Source organism: Schistocerca gregaria, chromosome X (genome assembly GCF_023897955.1).
Source record: "Schistocerca gregaria isolate iqSchGreg1 chromosome X, iqSchGreg1.2, whole genome shotgun sequence".
NCBI lineage: Eukaryota > Metazoa > Arthropoda > Insecta > Orthoptera > Acrididae > Schistocerca > Schistocerca gregaria.
Genome location: NC_064931.1, coordinates 683308523 through 683332022, shown reverse-complemented (window position 1 = coordinate 683332022; position 23500 = coordinate 683308523). Strand labels below are relative to the sequence as shown.

General features: G+C 41.1%; 1 protein-coding gene across 1 annotated transcript in view; it reads left to right on the top strand.

Moving 5' to 3' along the window:
- Positions 1 to 23500, top strand: part of LOC126298831 (arrestin domain-containing protein 2-like) — a 229371-nt gene that overhangs the window by 181412 nt on the left and 24459 nt on the right. The window contains exon 9 of the mRNA XM_049990307.1: positions 22534 to 22648. Within this exon, the coding sequence (XP_049846264.1) occupies positions 22534 to 22648 (115 nt within the window). The remainder of the gene's footprint in view (positions 1 to 22533; positions 22649 to 23500) is intronic.

Sequence of the window (23500 nt, the reverse complement as noted above, 5' to 3'; positions counted from 1 at the left end):
TAGTCAAAATGCAAATTTTCCCAAGGGGCACTGGGCTTTGCCTAATCAAAAAATTTCTGAGGCAGAGCAGCCTGGTGTTCCATACGTGCTAGACATTGTGGAGCCAATTATTCTATTTGAGCATCTATGCCAAACCACATGCAATGGTGTCAGGCGAGCTGCGTAGTGTGTACAATGCCCCAATGGCCTTGATTGAAAAGATGAAGAACTTTCTTCTGTAACAAACTGGGCACAACTACATGGGACTGATCATTATCCATGTATAGGAGGATGATAACCTGCTGGACTAATAAGCTGTGCCAAAGTGCAAAATAATGGCATATGACTGGATAGCAAATCTGCTTAATTGTATATGGCCAACTGCTGTATTGGTACTTCAACAGAATCTTGAGATTGGGGTCTGCAACCATTGCCTGAGTAGTTGCCTGGTTGACAGGAAACCAGTTCCAACTGGTAGGTGAGAAAAAGTGTCTCCATTCAAATGCTTAGTCACTGCCATTGCCTGTATGCAATTTCATACTGATACTCTGGGAGGAGGAGAGACCAACAGGAGGACTGGTTTAGAGAGCTGATAAATGAGATGAGAGGCTTGTAGTCTGTGACTAAGTAGAATTCTCTACCACACAAGTGTTGGTGTGATTTAGTCATCCCATATATGACAGCAAGAGCTTACTTCTCAAACTGTGAATAACTGCACTGCACTTTGTTGAGGAATTTGGATGTGAAGTCGAAGTGATCCAACTCTACAAGAGAAAACTACAAATCCCACCAGCATGAATGGCTTAGTGGAATCGAAATGTACCAAACAAAGATTGCTCAGTAAAGAAAGCATCTTTCAGTTTCTGAAATGTGACTTGACACTCCCTAATCCAATCAAATGAACATTCTTTTGTTGAAGATGATGCAGTGGAGCTGCAATCTGTACACCATTTGGAATGAACAGAATGTAATAAATTATTTTACCCAACACAGCTTGGAGTTCACTGGGAGGTTCTACATTGTGGCTAAATGCAGTTGGATAGGATGGATACCCTGACTGTTGATTAAGTGTCCCCAAAATTCAACCTCAGTCTCAAAGAAGGAGCATACGGCTTTATTACACTTTAACCCAGCATCTGAGAGCACTTAAAACAACTGCCTGAGCCTGGAAAGATGTTCATTAGGAGTATGACCCAAAACTACCATGTCATTCAAGTAGTTTGAACAAGAAGGAGCTGCAGCAGTGAAACATGGTAAGTATCATTTAAAAATTACAGGCACACATGTGCTGCCAAAGAGAAACCACAAAAACTTAAATAACCCCATGTGGGTGTTTATCACAAAAACATGTTGCAACTATTCACCTAAGGGAAGCAGCAAATAAGCATTGCAAAGAAGAATCTTGGAAAAGAAGGGATCTGCACCAAGCTTGTCCATGAGTTTCTCAGACTGTGACAAAGGGAAAGAAATTTACTGTTGCCCTGAAATCTGGACATAAGCATAACTTGCCTGAAGCCTTCTTTATAATCACCAAAAGGGGATGCCCATTGACTGGTTTCTACAGGAGAAATCACAGACTGCACTTGCAAAAATCATAGTTGTACATTGTCTTCTTTTATGATGATGTGAGCCTCCAAATTAACAGTTTTGCATATGCTATTTTGAAAAAGTCACTAAATTCATCACAATTTTCAGCTACCTTGTCCTTATACATGGAGGAGTTGAGAGAGAATGTTGTCTTGAAGGTACAAACCAAACAAATCATATATTCACTTTCACATTATCTCAAAACTGTTTTAGTAATGTTATGAAATGTGGCAGGTAGCCAGCAAATACCTAGCACAGGAATGTCATGTCCACCATAATCAGAAAGAGTTGCCTGTGACTTTTATAGCTTGGGCTTGCCTATCAATTCAGTTCTTCTGTTCAAAAGAGTCACTGATGCACCAGTGTATAACTGCATGCATACTTTATATTTGGGAATCTGTGAAGTAACAAACAATGTATTGGCCTGATGCTGAATGGAACGATTGTGTCACTTCTTCACTGTTGCACTTGATTTGCATTGTGTTGCACTGGGATCACTACTGGGCTTCTAAAAATTGCATTTACATTCATTGACTGAGATGTTGGAGAACATGCAGAGTGCCTGTTTGACTTGAATTTCTGCAGGCAGACTGAATATGACTATGCTTGCCACAATGATGACACTTAACTTCATAATAGGAGCACACCAGCTGCTTGCAGGCAGTGAAACACCAAATGCAGGATATAACAGTGCTAGCTTGCCATCTAGTACACTGGTTTTGTTTATGTTACTGTCCTGACTGAGTCTTTACATGCCACAGTGCATGACCTATAGCTGAATCCTGTTTACCATTAATCTGAACAGCATGAATAGGAGCAGAAAGAAAGTCTACTGCTGTACTATCACACGAGTCTTGGATGCTCATCTAATTCCAAAACCTCTTGTAAACTAGGATCAGGACATGTAATAATCAGTTCATTTATGCAAGGATCTGACACATCTTGAGAAATGACATACCTAATCATGGCATCACTTCAATAATTTCCACGTTCACATTTGAATTTGTAATGGCGTGTAATGCTTGTGATTCTCACTGGGTTGCCTACACAAATGAAATAATTTGCTATATGCAGCTGCCACATTAATTTGTTCAACATAGTATTTATATAGAGCAGCATTCAGTTCTTCATAAGGCATATATTCAGGATGGGTGGTGGGTAAAAATTTCAGGCTAAATGGTAAATGGAGACTCTGACTGTTACAAGAAAATATGGTTGCATATCACTTCCTTCAATATGCTGCACCGTCAAGTGTGAGTCAAGCTGTGCATGGAACTCAAACCATTCCTCTTGTGTAGAATCAAATGCACAGAATGGTAGCACAGAAACATGCACTGCTTGTTGTGGCAGTGCTGCAGGTGCTGATGGCAGTTCTGTGGTGTTTGCTTCTGCAGAAAACACTATGCTCATAATTTCCATGAGCTGCTGCACCTGCTACAGCTGAAACTGAACAATCTGAGTTACTGAAAGATTTCTTGGGGGCTGGCCACAATGGAACACACAAAAAATTACAAGAAATATAGCACAACTACTAAAGAAAGTATGGGTTGGTATCAGTTGGAAGAACAGCCCCTGTAAAGCACAATGTTCTGAAACACACTCAGAAACAGAGATGCAAAGTAGCAGGCAAGCACGATGAATGGACACCATTCTGCAAGAAAGACACACAGTTAATATTGTCACCAGTTGTTTGTATGTCAAGAAGTAAGTGGAAACCAAACATAGTTTTCCTTCATTGCCAGATGTTTGGTCATCCTGGTGGTGGATGCCAAGAAGCTGCTGGGTTATAAGACAGAGAACAACACAATGAGATGCACCCTTAGTATTTAATGAGATTTTTTTACTTAACTTGAATAACTGCAAGTCCAGAGCACTACTGAAAGTGAGCCCTTGAGATAGGCCAGTTCATTATCCACAATAACAACATAGGATAACTGACAATGCTCCAACTACACAGGCAGAACTGAACTAACAGACAGATTAGACACAAGGTCTGTGTGCCATCCTTTTAAGTCATATCTATGGCAACACTCACAGAGCAGACTGAAGAGGGTATGCCTTGGAGTCAGCTACAGATTGGCAGTGCAGTTGTATGGGTTAGTGCCAACTTCTGGTCATGAACTGGTGTGGCATAATATCGGTAGTGCATGATAAGGCCACCATTAGAAAGATGTCTCTTCTTTTGGGCAATAGACATGTTGGCAAATTTATATTCTTTTTGGTGTGGTCATGCACCTCATGCCTCTTGCTGAAGAAATCTAGGTTTTCCTTAACACGAAGGAGGCATAAAAATACATAATGGCTGCAAACAGTCATTATTCCAAATTTTGTGAACAATGGCCTTCAGTGCTCCTGTCTCCTACTTGTGGTACACAATATTCTAACTTTTGTTTAAATGGTTCAAATGGCTCTGAGTACTATGGGACTTAACACCTGAGGTCAACAGTCTCCTAGAACTTAGAACTACTTAAACCTAACTAACCTAAGGACATCACACACATCCTTGCCCGAGGCAGGATTCGAACCTGTGACTGTAGCAGCCGCTTGGCCACTGCGGCTGGCCTTTCTAACTTTTGTCCCTGTGATGATGTTCCTTGGACTGAAACAATCTGCCATCTGTTTTCTAAGTAGCAGTTAGAACAGTGCCTTCCACACTGTAGCATTTTAATTTATAGGGGAATGCAGTCAAATATTTTGCTAAAATCAAACAATGTGATTGCCACAGACTCTCTCTTTCTATTTTTGTAATAAGTATAAAATAGCAGTAGTTGTGAATTTTCTCTTTCAGAAACCACATTGTCCTTCAGGAAAATAATTGTATTCCTCAAAGTAATCCAGAAGCTGGTTTTCCTAATAGATTCAATCACTTTAACTAAGATTGGAATGATTTAATTTGGCCTATAGCTTGGTACTTGCTCTGGGTCTATCTTTTTGTAAATTGGAACTGCCCCTTCCAGTTTCAAGAAGTCTGGGAAGGCTCCTGTTGATAAGTAACTGTTTAGTGCTATGGTTAATGACTGAGCTATTTCAGTGCTACTTTTCACCAGGACTGTACAGGACATCCCATAAATGTTTACACTCTCCAAACGTTTGTAGTCTTTCACTATTTTCACTATGTCATTCGGTTGTACTTTTTTCCACTTTTCCATTTTGCAGTGAGTTATAGTTTTTAAGGAAGCAACAGGATCCACACACAAGTCTGGAATTTCAGCTACAGTATTTTCAACAATTTTAATAATGCAGTCATTATAATGATCAACAGTGCAAGTATTTAAGGAGGAAGTAGGCTTTTTTCTGTGTTCATTCACTAGATTCCACGTTTCTTTAATGGATTATAGATTTCACTTATGAATCTATCATTGTGTTTCATATTGGATTTGTCTACTTCTTTTCTGTATAGTTTCTTGGCCTTTAAGTATTTACAATGAAGCATGTGTTTAGTTTCGAGGTCTGTGGCTGGCTTGAAATAGTCATTCAATATTTGGATAATACTTTTCAGACTAACTAGTACAACTGTGTATGACACCTTTCTTTGACTATTTTTTGTTTTTCTTGTGATTTTAACCTCTGTTTCATGTAGTTAATAGACATATGAACAAGAAGTGGAACATGTTAAATCTGCAAAGAAAATTGCATTTTTCTTCAAAGCTCATATACAAGGACAACTGTTTAGTCTTGGTACTGTGGAGCAACTGTAGAGAATAACTGCTTTGATTTGTTGTAGGTGGAGTGGATGAAATTAATAAGAGAGGTATTAGAAGAGGAGGGCCTAAGGGAAACAAGAAACAAGGGAAAAAGCAGGAAGGATTAGTAGGCCAAATGAATTTGAATATTGTTGCAGAGAGAGTTCACATTGCTGTAGGATGGTTAAGTTTTTTTGGAGAGGGCAGAATAGGGTAGAAAGACCCCCTACATAAAAAACCATAGCTAATGAACTTCCATGGCCATGGATTCAACAACTGATTTATTTAAGCTTTTAAAAGAGCCACCGTGGTACAACAACCGAGTTAGAAAACTGCTGCGGAAGCAAAGGGAACTTCACAGCAAACATAAACATAGCCAAAGCCTTACAGACAAACAAAAATTACGCGAAGCGAAATGTAGTGTGAGGAGGGCTATGCGAGAGGCTTTCAATGAATTCGAAAGTAAAGTTCTATGTACTGACTTGGCAGAAAATCCTAAGAAATTTTGGTCCTATGTCAAAGCGGTAGGTGAATCAAAACAAAATGTCCAGACACTCTGTGACCAAAATGGTACTGAAACAGAGGATGACAGACTAAAGGCCGAAATACTAAATGTCTTCTTCCAAAGCTGTTTCACAGAGGAAGACTGCACTGTGTTTTCTTCTCTAGATTGTCGCACAGTTGACAAAATTGTAGATATCGAAATAGACGACAGAGGGATAGAGAAACAATTAAAATCGCTCAAAAGAGGAAAGGCCGCTGGTCCTGATGGGATACCAGTTCGATTTCACACAGAGTACGCGAAGGAACTTGCCGCCCTTCTTGCAGCGGTGTACCGTAGGTCTCTAGAAGAGCGAAGCGTTCCAAAGGATTTCCCCGTTTTCAAGAAGGGACGTCAAACAGATGTGCAGAACTATAGACCTATATCTCTAACGTCGATCAGTTGTAGAATTTTGGAACACGTATTATGTTCGAGTATAATGACTTTTCTGGAGACTAGAAATCTACTCTGTAGGAATCAGCATGGGTTTCGAAAAAGACGGTCGTGTGAAACCCAGCTCGTGCTATTCGTCCACGAGACTCAGAGGGCCATAGACACAGATGCCGTGTTTCTTGACTTCCGCAAGGCGTTTGACACAGTTCCCCACAGTGGTTTAATGAACAAAGTAAGAGCATACGGACTATCAGATCAATTGTGTGATTGGATTGAGCAGTTCCTAGATAACAGAACGCACCATGTCATTCTCAATGGAGAGAAATCTTCCGAAGTAAGAGTGATTTCAGGTGTGCCGCAGGGGAGTGTCATAGGACCGTTGCTATTCACCTGGTGGATGACATCGGAAGTTCACTGAGGCTTTTTGCAGATGATGCTGTGGTGTATTTAGAGGTTGCAACAATGGAAAATTGTACTGAAATGCAGGAGGATCTGCAGTGAATTGACGCATGGTGCACGGAATGGCAATTGAATCTCAATGTAGACAAGTGTAATGTGATGCCAATACATAGAAAGATAGGTCCCTTATCATTTAGCTACAAAATAGCAGGTCAGCAACTGGAAGCAGTTAATTCCATAAATTATCTGGGAGCACACATTAGGAGTGATTTAAAATGGAATGATCATATAAAGTTGATCGTCGGTAAAGCAGATGCCAGACTGAGATTCATTGGAAGAATCCTAAGGAAATGCAATCCGACAACAAAGGAAGTAGGTTACAGTACGCTTGTTCGCCCACTGCTTGAATACTGCTCAGCAGTGTGGGATCCGCACCAGATAGGGTTGATAGAAGAGATAGAGAAGATCCAACGGAGAGCAGTGCGCTTCGTTACAGGATCATTTTGTAATCGTGAAAGTGTTACAGAGATGATAGATAAACTCCAGTGGAAGACTCTGCAGGAGAGACGCTCAGTAGCTCGGTACGGGCTTTTGTTAAAGTTTTGAGAACATACCTTCACTGAAGAGTCAAGCAGTATATTGCTCCCTCCTACGTATACCTCGCGAAGAGACCATGAGGATAAAATCAGAGAGATTAGAGCCCACACAGAAGCATACTGACAATCCTTCTGTCCACGTACAATACAAGACTGGAATAGAAGGGAGAACCGATAGAGGTACTCAGGGTACCCTCTGCCTCACACCGTCAGGTGGCTTGCGTAGTATGGATGTAGATGTAGATGTAGATGTAGATTTCATTTACGATTATCACTTCCACACTTCTTTTCCCACCTGACACCCACCTATCATTATAGAGACATTTCATATAATTTTTCTATATGATGGGATAACAAAAAGCAACTCGAATTCTTCCTCTGCTGGCAAACATTCACATTATTTTGAATCAATCATCCATCATCCATGGAGTAGCATCAGATTGCTTGTTTTCATTAAGTTGGATTCATATCTTCCATTATTTTTGTTTAATCTCCTATCTGTAAGATTTCTGTACAGAACATATCACTGTTAGTACCAGCTGTGCTTGCCACTCACTAAGATACCCCTTTCCAATATTCCATAGAACCATTGATTCAAAAAAATCTGAAAGAATCTTAAATCTGCACATTTTTCAGTCCTATCCAAATGTCTCATCTTCAGTTTGATGTCCAAATTCAACCATGGTATACAAATCAAAAATCTGTTCTCCTTTTTGTCACCTGCCTTTTTTGGCAATTCAATGGTAAGCCTGAATTGGGCGTTGACTCTCCCAGTTTGTACCTCAGTCAAACTGTGATCCTCTCTCATCCCAACCACCGCACACCCCTGGCAATCTTTCAGGAATTCCTGTATCTCCCCCACTTTTTCCTTGACCTGTTTCTGAGAACACAAGGGAAGAGCAGCATTCTGCTGTCTTAAAACAGATCATGATCTGACCAGTCTCTCTTTAGTGATGGGATCCATCACTGATGTGATGAACTGTGGAGATTTTCTGGCAGAATGTCTCTGACGTGTCCATCTACAATCCTTATTATAATGATTAAAAGAGTACTGCAAGACATTAATTGCCAACTAAAATCTTGAGGACTACCTCAGAATCTCTCACGTGAATGCATTACCCTGCTCAGTTTCCACATGTACAAAGCTTTTAGATGCTTCTTAAACAACACAAGCCCAACTTCTGGAGAAATCATGTTGCCTCTAATTACTTTGTTTCAATGGAGAAGATTTCTGGCATAATTGACTAACACCCTCAACCAGTTTCCACAACTTAACTTCCTACGTAAATAACACCAACCACAATACTGTGCTACTACTGAACACTACTTTTCCCACTCTCGTGCCTACTCTATACCCATCACTTCATTCCTTATACTGGTTATGAATTACATCCGCCATACCATTAAAACTAACTATTCTGTCCATTGTGATGATGAATTATATCCACCACACCATTAAACCTATCTATTCTGCCCATTTCATCTATTTCTAATCAGTTCAACAAATCACATTCCTTGATGTACACTTCCAACTCTCTTATTCCTCCACAAACAACCTTTGTCCATATAAATCTACAATATTATCATCAGACTCATTTCTATATATGCTGTCCATCCAACACTAACTAATCTCTCCCACACAGTCTTGTCACCAAAAGAGAGCACATCTGCAGTGAAATGGAGTATCTTTACCATGCTGAAGGCTTTACTGAAACCTAAACATATAGAGTTATAGGGACACTCTGCCAAATGAGGCTAATTAACATATCTCCTGTGCCATACATATGTCTAAAACTCCGAACAGACTCACTAACCAGCTAGCCATCCAGTTAAAAAAATATTACACCATACCACACTAAGCTCAACCACAACCTATGATGAAGCTTTGACTACTTTTCATCTTGACTTTAAATGAAGCACAACCCCTCTCACTAAGCCTAAAAATATCCCACTCCATTACTATGCAACTCACACTGCCAAATCCTTGTCATATGGATTCTGTGTGTATTAAAAATCCAGATACAAGATATGTAACATGCACTCATATTGTTTATCTTTTTCCACTCCTGTGTAACTCATTCCACTACAGTCAGTGCCACCTGTGAAAGTAGCTATGTCAAGTTTCAACTCTGCTGGAATGAAAACATATACTTATTTTGGTGTGACCATTAACCATCTGTTCAACAATATGAATGTCCTCTTTGTGCCCTTCCCCCCCCCCCCCCCCCCCACACACACACACACACACACATCAACATATCTTTGACACATCTACTTTCCATCCCTGTTCTCTTTTTTCTTCCTAGGCCCATCTATCCTCATTACATTTCTTCAGCCCTCTCATTTTACATTACTGAATAGATCTGTCAGTCCATGAAACTATGTCTACACAGTTTTTTAGTTGTCTCCCTCTTTCTTTATTATATAATCATGTTCCTAAATTCCCCACCACTACATCACCCGGTGCAACATGCTCCTATCTCTGATTTCATAAAGCAAGCTCTGTTTGAACCCATATTACTATCTCTTTTCTTATTTTTCCTACCCCCTCTGGTCAGGGAATGTATGGTTCAATCCATGTTAATGTGACTATCTACTGCTCAATGTCTTCACTGTACAGTGAGTTATCTCTTTACTCATTACATTGTTTCACTGTGTCTAATATTGAATTAATATTTACCTTCTTTGCATTTAGATCACATGATATTTAGTTATTGTGCATGTGATCAGGGGTACCTGTTTTGTTTTATTTTGAGGGAATGTGCTGCTGTGTTTGTAAATTTCTAATGGTTTGAATCTTGAACTTAAGATGTGAATTTAAATTTTCATGGGACTTCAGAAACATAGATTGAAGATTTTCTTGAGATGGTATTTCAAATATTTACTATTCAGGTTTTGTAAAACAATAAATAAGGTTGAAATCAACTCAGGTAACAGTATCTAGTACCCATGAAAAAGGCTGAAAGTTACACAGTTGGAACACCAATTCAAGAAATGCTGAATATCCTTTGAAGCCCTAAAACCTCACTCAATTAATTTTGATTATTTCTACATACACTTCAATGTTCCTTGACTGACAATTTTTATAAATTTTTACTAAGCTGACGAACATTTTCACTCTCAAAATTATCATATAAGCCTTTGATTAGTACTTTGGTGACCCTTCACTCCATATTGACAAGTGATTATCATTGTTTAGTTTTATCCTGGTGTTATTCATAGATACTGCAATGACAGATGCATTTAATTTTCCTTATCAGATTAAGTAACTCTAAAGATAGACCCATATTTACATATCATTCTCATATAGTTCAAATGTCAGTCATCTGTTTTGTGCTTGGCACCATTAAATCCAAGAATTCCTTTAATGCTATCCTTCAAGGCAACAAAGAAATAGGACTACTGGCTCCTTTTACTGACCTCCCGACTCAGAAGCATTAGTGGCACAACAGCTGTGAGAAAATTTGGAATACATTTCACATAAATTTTCTCAGCATATTATAGTCTTAGGTGGAGATTTCAATTTACCAGATATAGACTGGGATACTCAGATGATTAGGAAGGGTGGTAGTGACAGAGCATCGAGTGACATTATACTAAGTGTACTATCTGAAAATTACCTCGAGCAATTAAACAGAGAACCGACTTGTGGAGATAACATCTTGGAACTACTCATAACAAACAGACCCAAACTTTTCAACTCTGTAAGTGCAGAACAGGGAATCAGTGATCATAAGGCCGTTGCAGCATCCCTGAGTATGGAAGTTAATAGGAATATAAAAAAAGGGAGGAAGGTTTATCTGTTTAGCAAGAGTAATAGAAGGCAGATTTCAGACTACCTAACAGATCAAAACAAAAATTTCCCTTCCGACACTGACATTGATGAGTGTTTATGGAAAAAGTTTAAGGCAATTGTAAAATGTGTTTTAGACAGGTACGTGCTGAGTAAAACTGTGAGGGATGGGAAAAACCCACTGTGGTTCAACAACAAATTTAGGAAACTACTGCGGAAGCAAAGAGAGCTTCACTCCAAGTTTAAACACAACCAAAACCTCTCAGACAAACAGAACCTAAATGATGTCAAAGTTAGCATAAGGAGGGCTATGCATGAAGCGTTCAGTGAATTCGAAAGTAAAATTCTATGTACCGACTTGACAGAAAATCCTAGGAAGTTCTGGTCTTACGTTAAATCAGTAAGTGGCTCGAAACAGCATATCCAGAAACTCCGGGATGATGATGGCTTTGAAACAGAGGATGACACACATAAATCTGAAATACTAAACGCCTTTTTCCAAAGCTGTTTCACAGAGGAAGACCGCACTGCAGTTCCTTCTCTAAATCGTCACACAAATGGAAAAATGGCTGACATCGAAATAAGTGTCCAAGGAATAGAAAAGCAACTGAAATCACTCAACAGAGGAAAGTCCACTAGACCTGATGGAATACCAATTCGATTCTACACAGAGTACGCGAAAGAACTTGCCCCCCTTCTAACAGCTGTGTACCGCAAGTCTCTATGGGAACGGAAGGTTCCAAATGATTGGAAAAGAGCACAGGTAGTCCCAGTCTTCAAAAAGGGTCGTCGAGCAGATGCGCAAAACTGTAGACCTATATCTCTGACGTCAACCTGTTGTAGAATTTTAGAACATGTTTTTTGCTCGAGTATCATGTCGTTTTTGGAAACCCAGAATCTACTCTGTAGGAATCAGCATGGATTCCGGAAACAGCGATCGTGTAAGACCCAACTCGCTTTATTTGTTCATGAGACCCAGAAATTATTAGATACAGGCTCCCAGGTAGATGCTATTTTCCTAGACTTCTGGAAGGCATTAGATACAGTTCTGCACTGTCGCCTGATAAACAAAGTAAGAGCCTATGGAATATCAGACCAGCTGTGTGGCTGGATTGAAGAATTTTTAGCAAACAGAACACAGCATGTTGTTATCAATGGAGAGACGTCTACAGACGTTAAAGTAACCTCTGGCATGCCACAGGGGAGTGTTATGGGACCATTGCTTTTCACAATATATATAAATGACCTAGTAGATAGTGTCAGAAGTTCCATGTGGCTTTTCGCGGATGATGCTGTAGTATACAGAGAAGTTGCAGCATTAGAAAATTGTAGCGAAATGCAGGAAGATCTGCAGTGGATAGGCACTTGGTGTAGGGAGTGGCGACTGACCCTTAACATAGACAAATGTAATGTATTGCAAATACATGGAAAGAAGGATCCTTTATTGTATGATTATATGATAGCGAAACAAACACTGGTAGCAGTTACTTCTGTTAAATATCTGGGAGTATGAGTGCGGAACAATTTGAAATGAAATGATCATATAAAATTAATTGTTGGTAAGGCGGGTACCAGGTTGAGATTCATTGGGAGAGTCCTTTGAAAATGTAGTCCATCAACAAAGGAGGGAGCTTACAAAACACTCGTTTGACCTATACTTGATTATTGTTCATCAGTGTGGGATCCGTACCAGATCGGGTTGACGGAGGAGATAGAGAAGATCCAAAGAAGAGCGGCCCATTTTGTCACAGGGTTATTTGGTAACCATGATAGCGTTACGGAGATGTTTAGCAAACTCAAGTGGCAGACTCTGCAAGGGAGGCGCTCTTCATCGCGGTGTAGCTTGCTCACCAGGTTTCGAGAGGGTGCGTTTCTGGATGAGGTATCGAATATACTGCTTCCCCCTACTTATACCTCCCATGGAGACCACGAATGTAAAATTAGAGAGATTCGAGTGCGCACGGAGTCTTTCAGACAGTCGTTCTTCCCGCGAACCATACGCGACTGGAACAGAAAAGGGAGGTAATGACAGTGGCACGTAAAGTGCCCTCCGCCACACACCATTGGGTGGCTTGCGGAGTATGAATGTAGATGTAGATGTAGAAAAAGTTGTTAAGGCATCACAAAAGCTCTTCTTACAATTCCCCTGCCTTAATTCTTTCAGATTTTGTTGCAGTCTCTGTGACTACATTATCCTTAACTCCTATAAATGGGAGATAAAGCTATGGTTTAGTCACTTAACACAAGGTAGCATCTACTTTAGTAATATGACATATAAGGGGTGATTAAAAAGGATCTGTTCAAAGGCTGTAAAGTCCAGAATAGGTATGCCAATTAGGCAACATCACCATGAGCAGTGAGACAATCATACCACTGGAGCACCAAGTTGAAGGTACCCATTTGGTAAACACTGTGTTCTGCTGCATGAAGAAATCTGTAACTGCCTGCTTCACATCCTCATCTGACAGCAAACGTTAACACTTTAAGGCATTTTTAAGGTGTCAATGGCAAGATAATCATATGGAAAAAGATGAGGACTATAGGATGATTGCTTATATATCTCCCGCTTGGCATAACTTCTGCATTACAAAATTTGCAATATGAGGATATGTGTTATCATGAAGCAGCAGCACCCCTTGGTGAAGTTGGTGTTTTTTGACAGACATGCTGCTCCATACCTATTCTTCGTTCCCCAATGGCTGTCTATCAGAGATTGTCCATCAGCAGCTCAGAAAATAATAAAAGCCATTTGGTCTTCTTTGAAAGCATTTGGTAATAAAGTTGCCATAGTTCACATTCTCACATTTACCGCACGCAACTTGAAAAGACATGAAGAATTGTGCTACATTACATATACACTCCAGCAATGCCCTCAAATGGAAAATTTTGATCACTCCTTATAAATACTTCAAAGCATGTTGGTGGCATGCTGTGCTCACATTTTCTGTTCAGAAATGAAAAACTGTGCATTTCACAAAAAGAAGGAAAAACAGTGTCCTATGACTATGATAGTAATGACTCACAACTGGAATCAATCAACTCATTTAAATACCTAAAAACTAAACTCTGCCCAAACAGGGCATGAAGGCCCAATGGTACTGACCAGCTGCCATGTCATCCTCAGCCCAAAGGCATCGCCAGATGCAGATATGGAGGGGCATGTGGTCAGCATATTGCTATCCCGGCCAAATGTTATTTTCCAAGACTGGAGCCACTACTTCTCAGTCAAGTAGCTCCTCAATTTTCGCCTCAAGGGCTGAGTCCATGCCGCTTGCCAACAGTGCTCGGCAGACTGCATGGTTTTCCATCTAAGTGCTAGCCCAACCTGACAGTGCTTAACTTCGGTGATCTGATGTGAACCAGTGTTACCACTGCAGCAAGGCTGGTGGCCATTTAAATACCTGAATGTAATAATTTGTTGGAATATGGACTGGAATGATTGTGCAGAATCATTCATAGCTAAAGGAGGTGGCGGTCTTTGGTCCATTGGTAGGATACTGGGAAAATACAGTGTTTATAAAACACTCATGCTATGTATCCTAAAATGTTTATGTTATATGTGAGAACAATGTCACATAGGAATAACATGAGATAATGAACATATACAAAGAAGGACAGCAAGAATGATCACAGATTTGTTTGATTTCTGGGTGAGGATTACAGTGATACTGAAAAGCCTGAACTAGCAGATGCTTGAAGATAGATGCAAATTATGCCATGGAAGCCTGCTCACAAAATTTCAAGGAACAAGTGAGGAATCTAGGAATATACTATGAGCCCATACATATCCACTAAGGTGTTAGGAAATCATGCTCCATATGCAAATGGAGAAGGAAGAGGCCCTAATAAGTGATACAATGAGGAGTACCTCTGCTGTAAACTTAACAATTGTTTCCCCCAGGGGGCTCAGCATTCATTTGCTGAGTACGGGCTTGGCGAACCCAGGGTCCTCGAGCTGTGGACTGGTGTGCACCGCCAGTCTGCTGATACTGTAAGCTCTGGGCATGCTTCAGCGACCACCGTGTGGTGCAACGGTGGAACGTTGTGTGTCTTAGGGACCGGGGATCTTGGCTTGACTGCCTCTATAAAAAACCCTTCAATCTTAAGGTGTGCTGCGCGCCGATAAGATGCATGGCTGTTGAGGTGGAACAGTCGCTAGTGGGCAACCTCTGGGGAACCTGCCGCACCTCAGTTGTACAAGGCTTATCCAGGCATGCGGGGCTCTGTCTGGATGGATGTAAGTTTCCCTAGCTGCTCGTGGGATGACCATGGATACCACGAATCCTTCCTCTTTTCCTCATTCTAATTTTTCGCTCGCCAGTGGGATGGATGGACTGCTGGTAGGCACTACCACCCAATCCAACAAGAGGGCTAGGTAAGCCAGTCCTCCTTACTCCGGCGTCAGCAAATGTACAGTGATTCAGAGTAACAGAGCACATACTGACAACCAGAATGTGTTTTTAATAATAAAAAGGAAAGAGGGTTCCTTTGAAAAGTTTTCGCCATTCTATATTCAAAAGAATCTAGAAGGAATAGCTGGAACTTTAAAATCAGTGAAGCGTTTGCGGAATGGGACACTGCTTGTTGAAACGTCAACTGCTCAGCAAGCAGTTAACCTTCAAACAGCTAAAAGCGTGCCTGTTCCAAAGCCCAGCATGGTCATAAACACCCCAGCTCCGGTTCCAGCAAAGCCCTCTAAACAAAGGAAAGCACATGTGAAGCAGCACCAACAGATTAAATCGGCTGGTAATCCCTCGGATCATGTTAATGTGGTCCCGCTAGATGCTTCATCAGACTCTTCCCCAGAGCTGATGGAGTCTGAGAATATGGGGCAATCATCTAGCCCCAAGACTGAGCCTCCACCCACTGCAGTCTCCCCACCTCGGCGGAAAGAGAGGCAGAAAATACAACCACCGTGATGGCTCCCATACTGCAATGGAACCTGCAAGGGTTCAGGACACATGTGGAGGAACTACGTCTATTGATTCAGGATAGACCTATGTGTGTATGTCTGCAAGAGACAAATTTCAGTGAAACATACACCCCTCAGCTATGTGGTTATGTCCTCCACAAAAAGGACGACCTGAGTGGACAGAGAGCTCAAGGAGGAGGAGGTATCTTCGTCAACACAGACTACCACTCCTCGCCTCTGACCACGGATTTACAGGCAGTTGCAATATTAGTACATGTGCGTCATATGCGAACAGTATGTTCGCTTTACCTGCCCCCACATGATGTGCTTGACGAAGAGGCTCTCAGTGATCTTCTTACACAGCTCCCCCACCCCTTCATCCTCTGTGGTGATCTTAATGCACACAATATGCTTTGGGGCTCTGTGAGTACTTGCCTCAGGGGTAGAGCAATTGAGAGGCTTCTTCTGTCTACCAGTGCCTATTTGCTAAATACAGGTCAAAGCATGCATTTTTGCATTGCAACTGGGTCATTCTCTGCCATTGATCTATCGCTTTGCTCTCCAGCCATCGCCCACACTGCTGCATGGGAAGTAGTTGATGACTTACACGGCAGCGATCACTTCCCCATCCGGATTCACTTGCCACATGCAGTGGAACTGGAAAGGAAACCGCCTCGATGGGTGCTCGGTAGAGCCAATTGGGCACTGTAGAGTCAACTCGACCATCTACATGTCTACATCTACATGACTACTCTGCAATTCACATTTAAGTGCTTGGCAGAGGGTTCATCGAACCACAATCATACTATCTCTCTACTATTCCACTCCCGAACAGCGAGCGGGAAAAACGAACACCTAAACCTTTCTGTTCGAGCTCTGATTTCTCTTATTTTATTTTGATGATCATTCCTACCTATGTAGGTTGGGCTCAACAAAATATTTTCGCATTCGGAAGAGAAAGTTGGTGACTGAAATTTCGTAAAAAGGTCTCGCCGCGACGAAAAACGTCTATGCTGTAATGACTTCCATCCCAACTCGTGTATCATATCTGCCACACTCTCTCCCCTATAACGCGATAATACAAAACGAGCTGCCCTTCTTTGCACCCTCTCGATGTCCTCCGTCAATCCCACCTGGTAAGGATCCCACACCGCGCAGCAATATTCTAACAGAGGACGAACGAGTGTTAAAATGCCAGTTTGAACATCGGGTCAGTGTCCAGGAATGGGTGGATCATATTACTGAAGTGATCCACCATGCCAGTGATGCGTCCATCCCACAGTCCACGGGACAACCGAAGCGGCAGCCTGTCCCTTGGTGGAGCGACGAATGCCGCTGTGCAATCAGGGCTAGGCGTGCAGCTCTGTGTAAGTTCAAATCCCGGCCAACTTTAGAGAACCTTGCAGCTTTTCGGGTGGCGAGGGCAAAGTGTCGTCAGATTATACGAGAGAGCAAGAAGAGGTTGTGGCAGCAATTCCTTAACACCATTAATCGTTCTACACGAAGTTCCATTGTATGGGAGACTATCAGGAGGATTTCTGGGAGAGGTGGGAGGTGCCCTAGGGCTGCTATAATGTGGAATGGTACTCTCCAAACAACCCCAAAAGATATTACCCAGTCTATGGCAGCTCATTTTGCAGCTATTGCTGCAACCACCAGTCAGAATCCAGCTTTCCAGCCCCACAGAGTGGCTGCTGAGAGGTGCAGTTTTGACTTCTGCTCACCCAATACAGAAGAGTACAACTGCCCATTTTCCATGTGGGAACTGGATTCTGCATTGTGTGGGGCTCGTGATACATCCCCTGGTCAGGATAGAATCCACTATAGCATGCTGCGGCACCTCACAGGGAGAAATAAAGAAATCCTCCTCCGACTTTTTAATCTAGTTTGGACGTCCTGTCACTTCCCTGGCTCATGGCGTGAAGCAATTTTAATTCCTCTTTTAAAACCTGGGAAAGACCGCACGTGCCTGGGTAGTTACTGTAGTGTTGCCCTCACTAGCTGCGTGGGAAAGACCTTGGAGCGGATGGTCAACCGCCACCTTGTCTGGATGTTAGAATCCAGACAACTCCTTAGTCGCTTTCAGTGTGGGTTCAGGAGGTATCGCTCCACCTTTGATAACCTGGCCCTCCTGGAGGCGGCCATACAACAGGCTTTCCTGCGCCAGCATCACCTGTTGGGAATATTTTTTGACATTGAAAAGGCACACGACACTACTTGGAGGCATCTTATCATCAGGCAGCTCCACGAATGGAGTTTTCGTGGATGTCTTCCCAATTTTATTCAGTCCTTCCTGTCGCCACGTTATTTTCGGCACCGAGTCGGATACGTACTGTCTAGTTGCTTTGAACAAGAGAACGGTGTCCCTCAAGGTAGTGCTTTAAGTGTGATGGTCTTTGCTATTGCTATTAATAGTATTACGTCTGTTGTGAAAAGTCCTGTGCAGTGTTCCTTGTTTGTGGATGATTTCTCTGTATTTTGCTCTTCTTCAAGCCTTGCAACGACATCTCGTCAGTTGCAACTCACTCTGTGACGTTTGGATGAATGGGCACAGAAGAGTGGTTTTAAGTTTTCAACTGATAAGTCGGTGTGTGTTCTTTTTAACCGTCCTCGTTCCATTTTTGACTTGCCTGAGTTGCGGATGAGGGACACCGTTCTGAATTTTAAAGACACGGTGAAGTTTCTGGGCCTCACTTTTGATTCTAAGCTTACGTGGCTGCGACACATTAAGGAACTGAAAAAACGGTCTCTTAAGGCGCTGTCTATTTTAAAATGTCTTAGTCACCTCAGATGGGGAGCAGACAGGACTTGTCTGCTCCAGTTTTACAGAGCCTTCGTGCGGTCCCAGCTTGATTGTGGATGCATGGTGTATGGGTCTGCATGACCCACTTATTTGAAGCTGTTGGATGTGGTGCACCATGAGGGGATTCGGTTGGCCACTGGGGCGTTCAGAATGAGCCCCATACCGAGCCTGTTTGCAGAGGCAGGTGAACCGCCACTTCACCTCCGGCGGCGTCTACTAATGGTGCGCCAGGCCTATTAAACATTATCCACACCATACACGCCTGCATACCACACTGTTGCTCAGCCTCCACTGGAAAGGCTTTTTCGCATCCAGCAACAAGCAACAAGGCCCTATGGGATTCGTGCAAAGGATTGCGTTTTAGAGATGGGTGTGGTCGGTTTTAATGTGTCACGTCGAGGTTGGAGCAGATATCCACCTTGGCTCCTCCAGAGGCCCAGACTGATCTTAGATTTGGCAAATTTTGAGAAAGACAGTACATCAGATTTTACTTTCAAATCTTTATTCTTTAACGTTTTAGATAGGCATCATTATTTTACAGTAGTATATACTGATGGATCCCAACAAGGGGATTTTCTTGGCTGCTCAGTAGTGTTCCCCGAATGTGTCATCAGGATTCGCCTTCCCCAGGAATACACTGTTTTTTCCGCAGAACTTCACGCGATCCTGAAGGCATTGGAGCAGATACGGTGTACTCAGGGCAAAAACTTCCTAATTTGCTCTGACTCACTGAGCACATTGCAGTTACTGCAGAACCTGTACCCAGTGGAGAAGTTGGAACAGCTGATTTACGACCAGCTGTACATCCTCCAATGACAGTGCAAGCAAGTGTCCTTTTGCTGGGTGCCAGGGCATGTGGGCATATGGGGAAATGAACAAGCTGATAGAGCTGCCAAGGACGCCTGCAGATTACCGGAGGTGACACAATGTTCTATTCCTTTACAAGGTGTTGTTTCTGTACTGCGGCGGAAGTATATGCAATTGTGGGAGGAGGAATGGCTTGCGGTGAGGGAAAATAAGCTGCGGTTGGTGAAACCCACCATCCAGCCGTGGTGTTCCTCCTGCCGGTCACATGACGAAGTGACCCTTACACGTCTTCACATAGGGCACTGTCCTCTTACGCATGCCTTCTTACTATGGCGAGAGGAACCCCCACTGTGTGATGCCTGTGGTGTACAAATCACTGTACACCACATTTTAGTTGAGTGTGATTTATATCGTTCTGTCAGGGCGGAAGTTAATATTAGTGGGGATCTGCCCTCGATTTTAGCCAATGACGAGACGAGTGTCAAGAAAGTTTTAAGGTACTGTGATGTTTCTCGGTTTCAGCCTAAAATTTTAGGTTGGAATTTTTAGTGTGTTGCCGAGTGGCTTACCATTCCTTTTTATTCTTGCAATAGGCCAGTTCCAAAGATGTGGCGTGTTTCATTTTAACCCTTTCCCCTACGTTCTCTTGCAGATATCCTCTTTATGTGCTGCTTTCCACTTTGCAACTGTTGACGTACAAACTGCCTATGTAGCCTTTCACCTTTAATTTTAGTCCTATTTTTGCACTTGCTGCATTTTAGTGACACTCATCCGTTGTTGTTTCCGTTCGGGCACTAAAGACTACACTGTTGAGTGCCCATAACACCATATCCACCACCACCACAACTAACAATTGTTGGCACAAAATATATGTGGATGTACATGTAGAAATTTGAGAGGAGTAAAATTTAAATTCCGAACAGGCCATACAAACTTAGATTTTATGTGGGTTTCCTAATCTCATCCAGGCAACTGCAAGAACAGTTAACTTAACCAGGCTATGGGAGATATGTTTCCCACTATCTTGCTACTTATAAGCTCAACCAGTGCCACACACTAGTGCATGCATGATTGAGTCTGTAGAATGAAATAACAGGACATATAAATGTTCTCATTGTTTGTTTATTGGAACCAGACACAAATACCTATAACATACAGTACAATTACATATGATTGTCCCAAAAGTGAAAATAAATGCTAGCTTGAAGGTGTCCATATCATTTAACATAGTACTCATTGGTGTATGCATGAGTACAGGGGATTTGTGTGTATTTGGCTTAGTCAGGGCAGACATCAAACCATGAATAAGTCTTGGTGGGTGACACACAGTTGGTGTTCACACTTTGAGATGTGGACAACATTTATTACACATGACCTTATCAACAATGCACTAAATAATCTATAACATGATCATGGCAGTCTACACAACTTGGCACACAGAATGTTACTGTGACAACAAAAAACTATCGTGCACTCACAATACAAGATGAAGTGGACAAAGTGAATTTACTCTAAACATGCAACAGAAATGATACAATTAAATATTCTTGTTAAAGTGGCAAGTGGAATGGTGCACTATCTATGAGGATCAGTTACATGCTAATAGCATAGCATACATGACACACAAAGGAAATAGGCAGGTGAAAGGGCAAGGCATGTGTGAATTTATTGTATAATAATTACAATGCAAGCAAAGCAATATGATAAAATCATCTGTTTGGTGGCACAGCTTGGTCTGCATCAAGAATAAATGAAGCACTCTGCCACCAGCTGTTGATAAGGCTTGCAGCTGCCAGCAATTACAGTCAGCCAAAGTGTGCAGTAATGACTCACCAGCATTTTCTTCACTTTACTCATACCTATGTGGAGCAGTATGGAAAGTAATTATCAGGGAGTACTTCCTAGCACACACCTTTCTGGGAAAAACCCTCAAGCTCCAGCAAGGCAGTGCATGGCAGATAGATACAGCAACTCTTAGGTCGACTTTTACTTGTAGTCCAATCTGCTGCTGTGCAGTGTGTCATCTGCTGGTGATGTCTGTTGAAGAAGTTGGGTGGAGGGTGTATACATGATGTAGTGCATTGCACAAGGCCATTGTTGATTCCCTTACTCAGTCTTACAAGGCTAGGCTAGCTCTTTGTCCTTGATTATCTTGATTGTCATGGGACATGAAATCCTTATTCTTTCTTCCTTTTTTCCTACCAAAATCTGTAGAATTTTTGTACTCTTCCTTTTAAGAGGCTAGTGTTGGACATTTTAACCGGTACTTGATTCAATGTACCATGAAAAACACAAACACTGCAAACACTTCAAACCTGAAATAGGATATTTGTGATATGTATTTATGTGTTTTAATATATTTTTATTAACACTGTATGAATTTATGACATTGCATGTCTATACATTTCCATCATAAACTATAAGACAATAACGTTGTTTCATCTTTAATTCTTTATGGATATCATTCATTTCTACAAGTATATTATGCTGAAGAAAGGAGTATTCTCCATTAAGATTATTAGTGTACTGAACTGTCTTTGTATCACTATTTTAAGTAGTGGAATATGAAGAGAACTTAAGAAGTCTTTATATTTACTAAGTCTATGTCATTACTGCGGAGGCAATTTTTTCCTTTTGGTCCTTCAGCTAATTTACATTTTCAATGTAGCTTAATAATCATATAATTAAGTCCATTTCATTATGTCCCTGTTCTTGTAGTTCTTTTTAAATTGTGCACGCTACTTGATAAAACAATTTCATATGCACTGGATAATAATGACTTTTTTCTGCATGGTTTTAGAACTCACTGTATATTGCTACATGCACAGAAACTAGCAGCTCACATAATCACTTTGTAAAAATTAAATAAAGTAAATACCACACTTTACTGTGTGTAAATAAAACTGTGGTATAACAACTGTTTGTTGAACAACTGATCTTCACATGTATTGTGTTTATTACTAGTTGTTTAACACAGTTATAATTTTCTTTTTATTGCTTATGGCATGAATTTTCCATTTTGTATGCATTATGCCAACAGGTCAGCCTAGAATTTGAAAAATCTGGAGATGATTTGCAAATGCACTTTCCAATTACTATTGCGACTGTGCCATTTCGTATTCCGAACTCAAACCAGCAGCCTAAAATTCAATATGGTAATGTATTGCCACCAGAAAAATTATTAGTTATAATAATTGTATGTTCTCAGATAAGAAACTGGCCAATATAAGAAACAAAAATCAGAGAGATTTGCTTCTAATGACTCTTTAGAAGAAGGAAATATAAAACATGAAAAGAGATGTGAATAACTGAAACTGACTAGAATGAAAGCTTAATCCAATAATGCTGGCTAGTGATGAATATAATTACTAACACATATATACATGTTCTATCAACCCAACTTCAAGACAACATAACAATAACCATACCATTATGTAAAGTGTGAATTCCATATCTTCTTTATGAAGTTAACTAGAAAAATGTATATGATTATTTCGTAAAACTCTTATTGTTTCCTTACATAAAGTAGTAATTTTATCTCTCTCTTTCACTGTATTTTATCGACTGATATACCTGTACTTGAAAATTTGTTTCATGACAACATATAATTCCTCTCACTGCCACCTTCCCCTTTGCAAATTCTAAAATTTTGTCCTTTCCATTTGCCTACACTATTACTATACAGTAGTCTCAGTGGCTAACACATTAATAACCTGCGTTTCCCTCCATGGCAACATCTACACAGTAACACATGTCCCTGCCTCGATATGTGTATATGGCAATACACTGCATGCTGCATCTATTTAACCTGAAACAAAGAATGCTGCACAGTTTGGCAATGCTTATCTAATAACTTTATATGGAAAAAACCACTTTATATGCATACAAAACATGAGGTGATAGTTAAATGAAAAGTATCAAGTAATGGTAAAATGTTAAAATAAACCAGACTATCAGTTACATCAGAATTATCTGCTTTTGTGAGTTTAATTTGAAGTTTGCTAAAG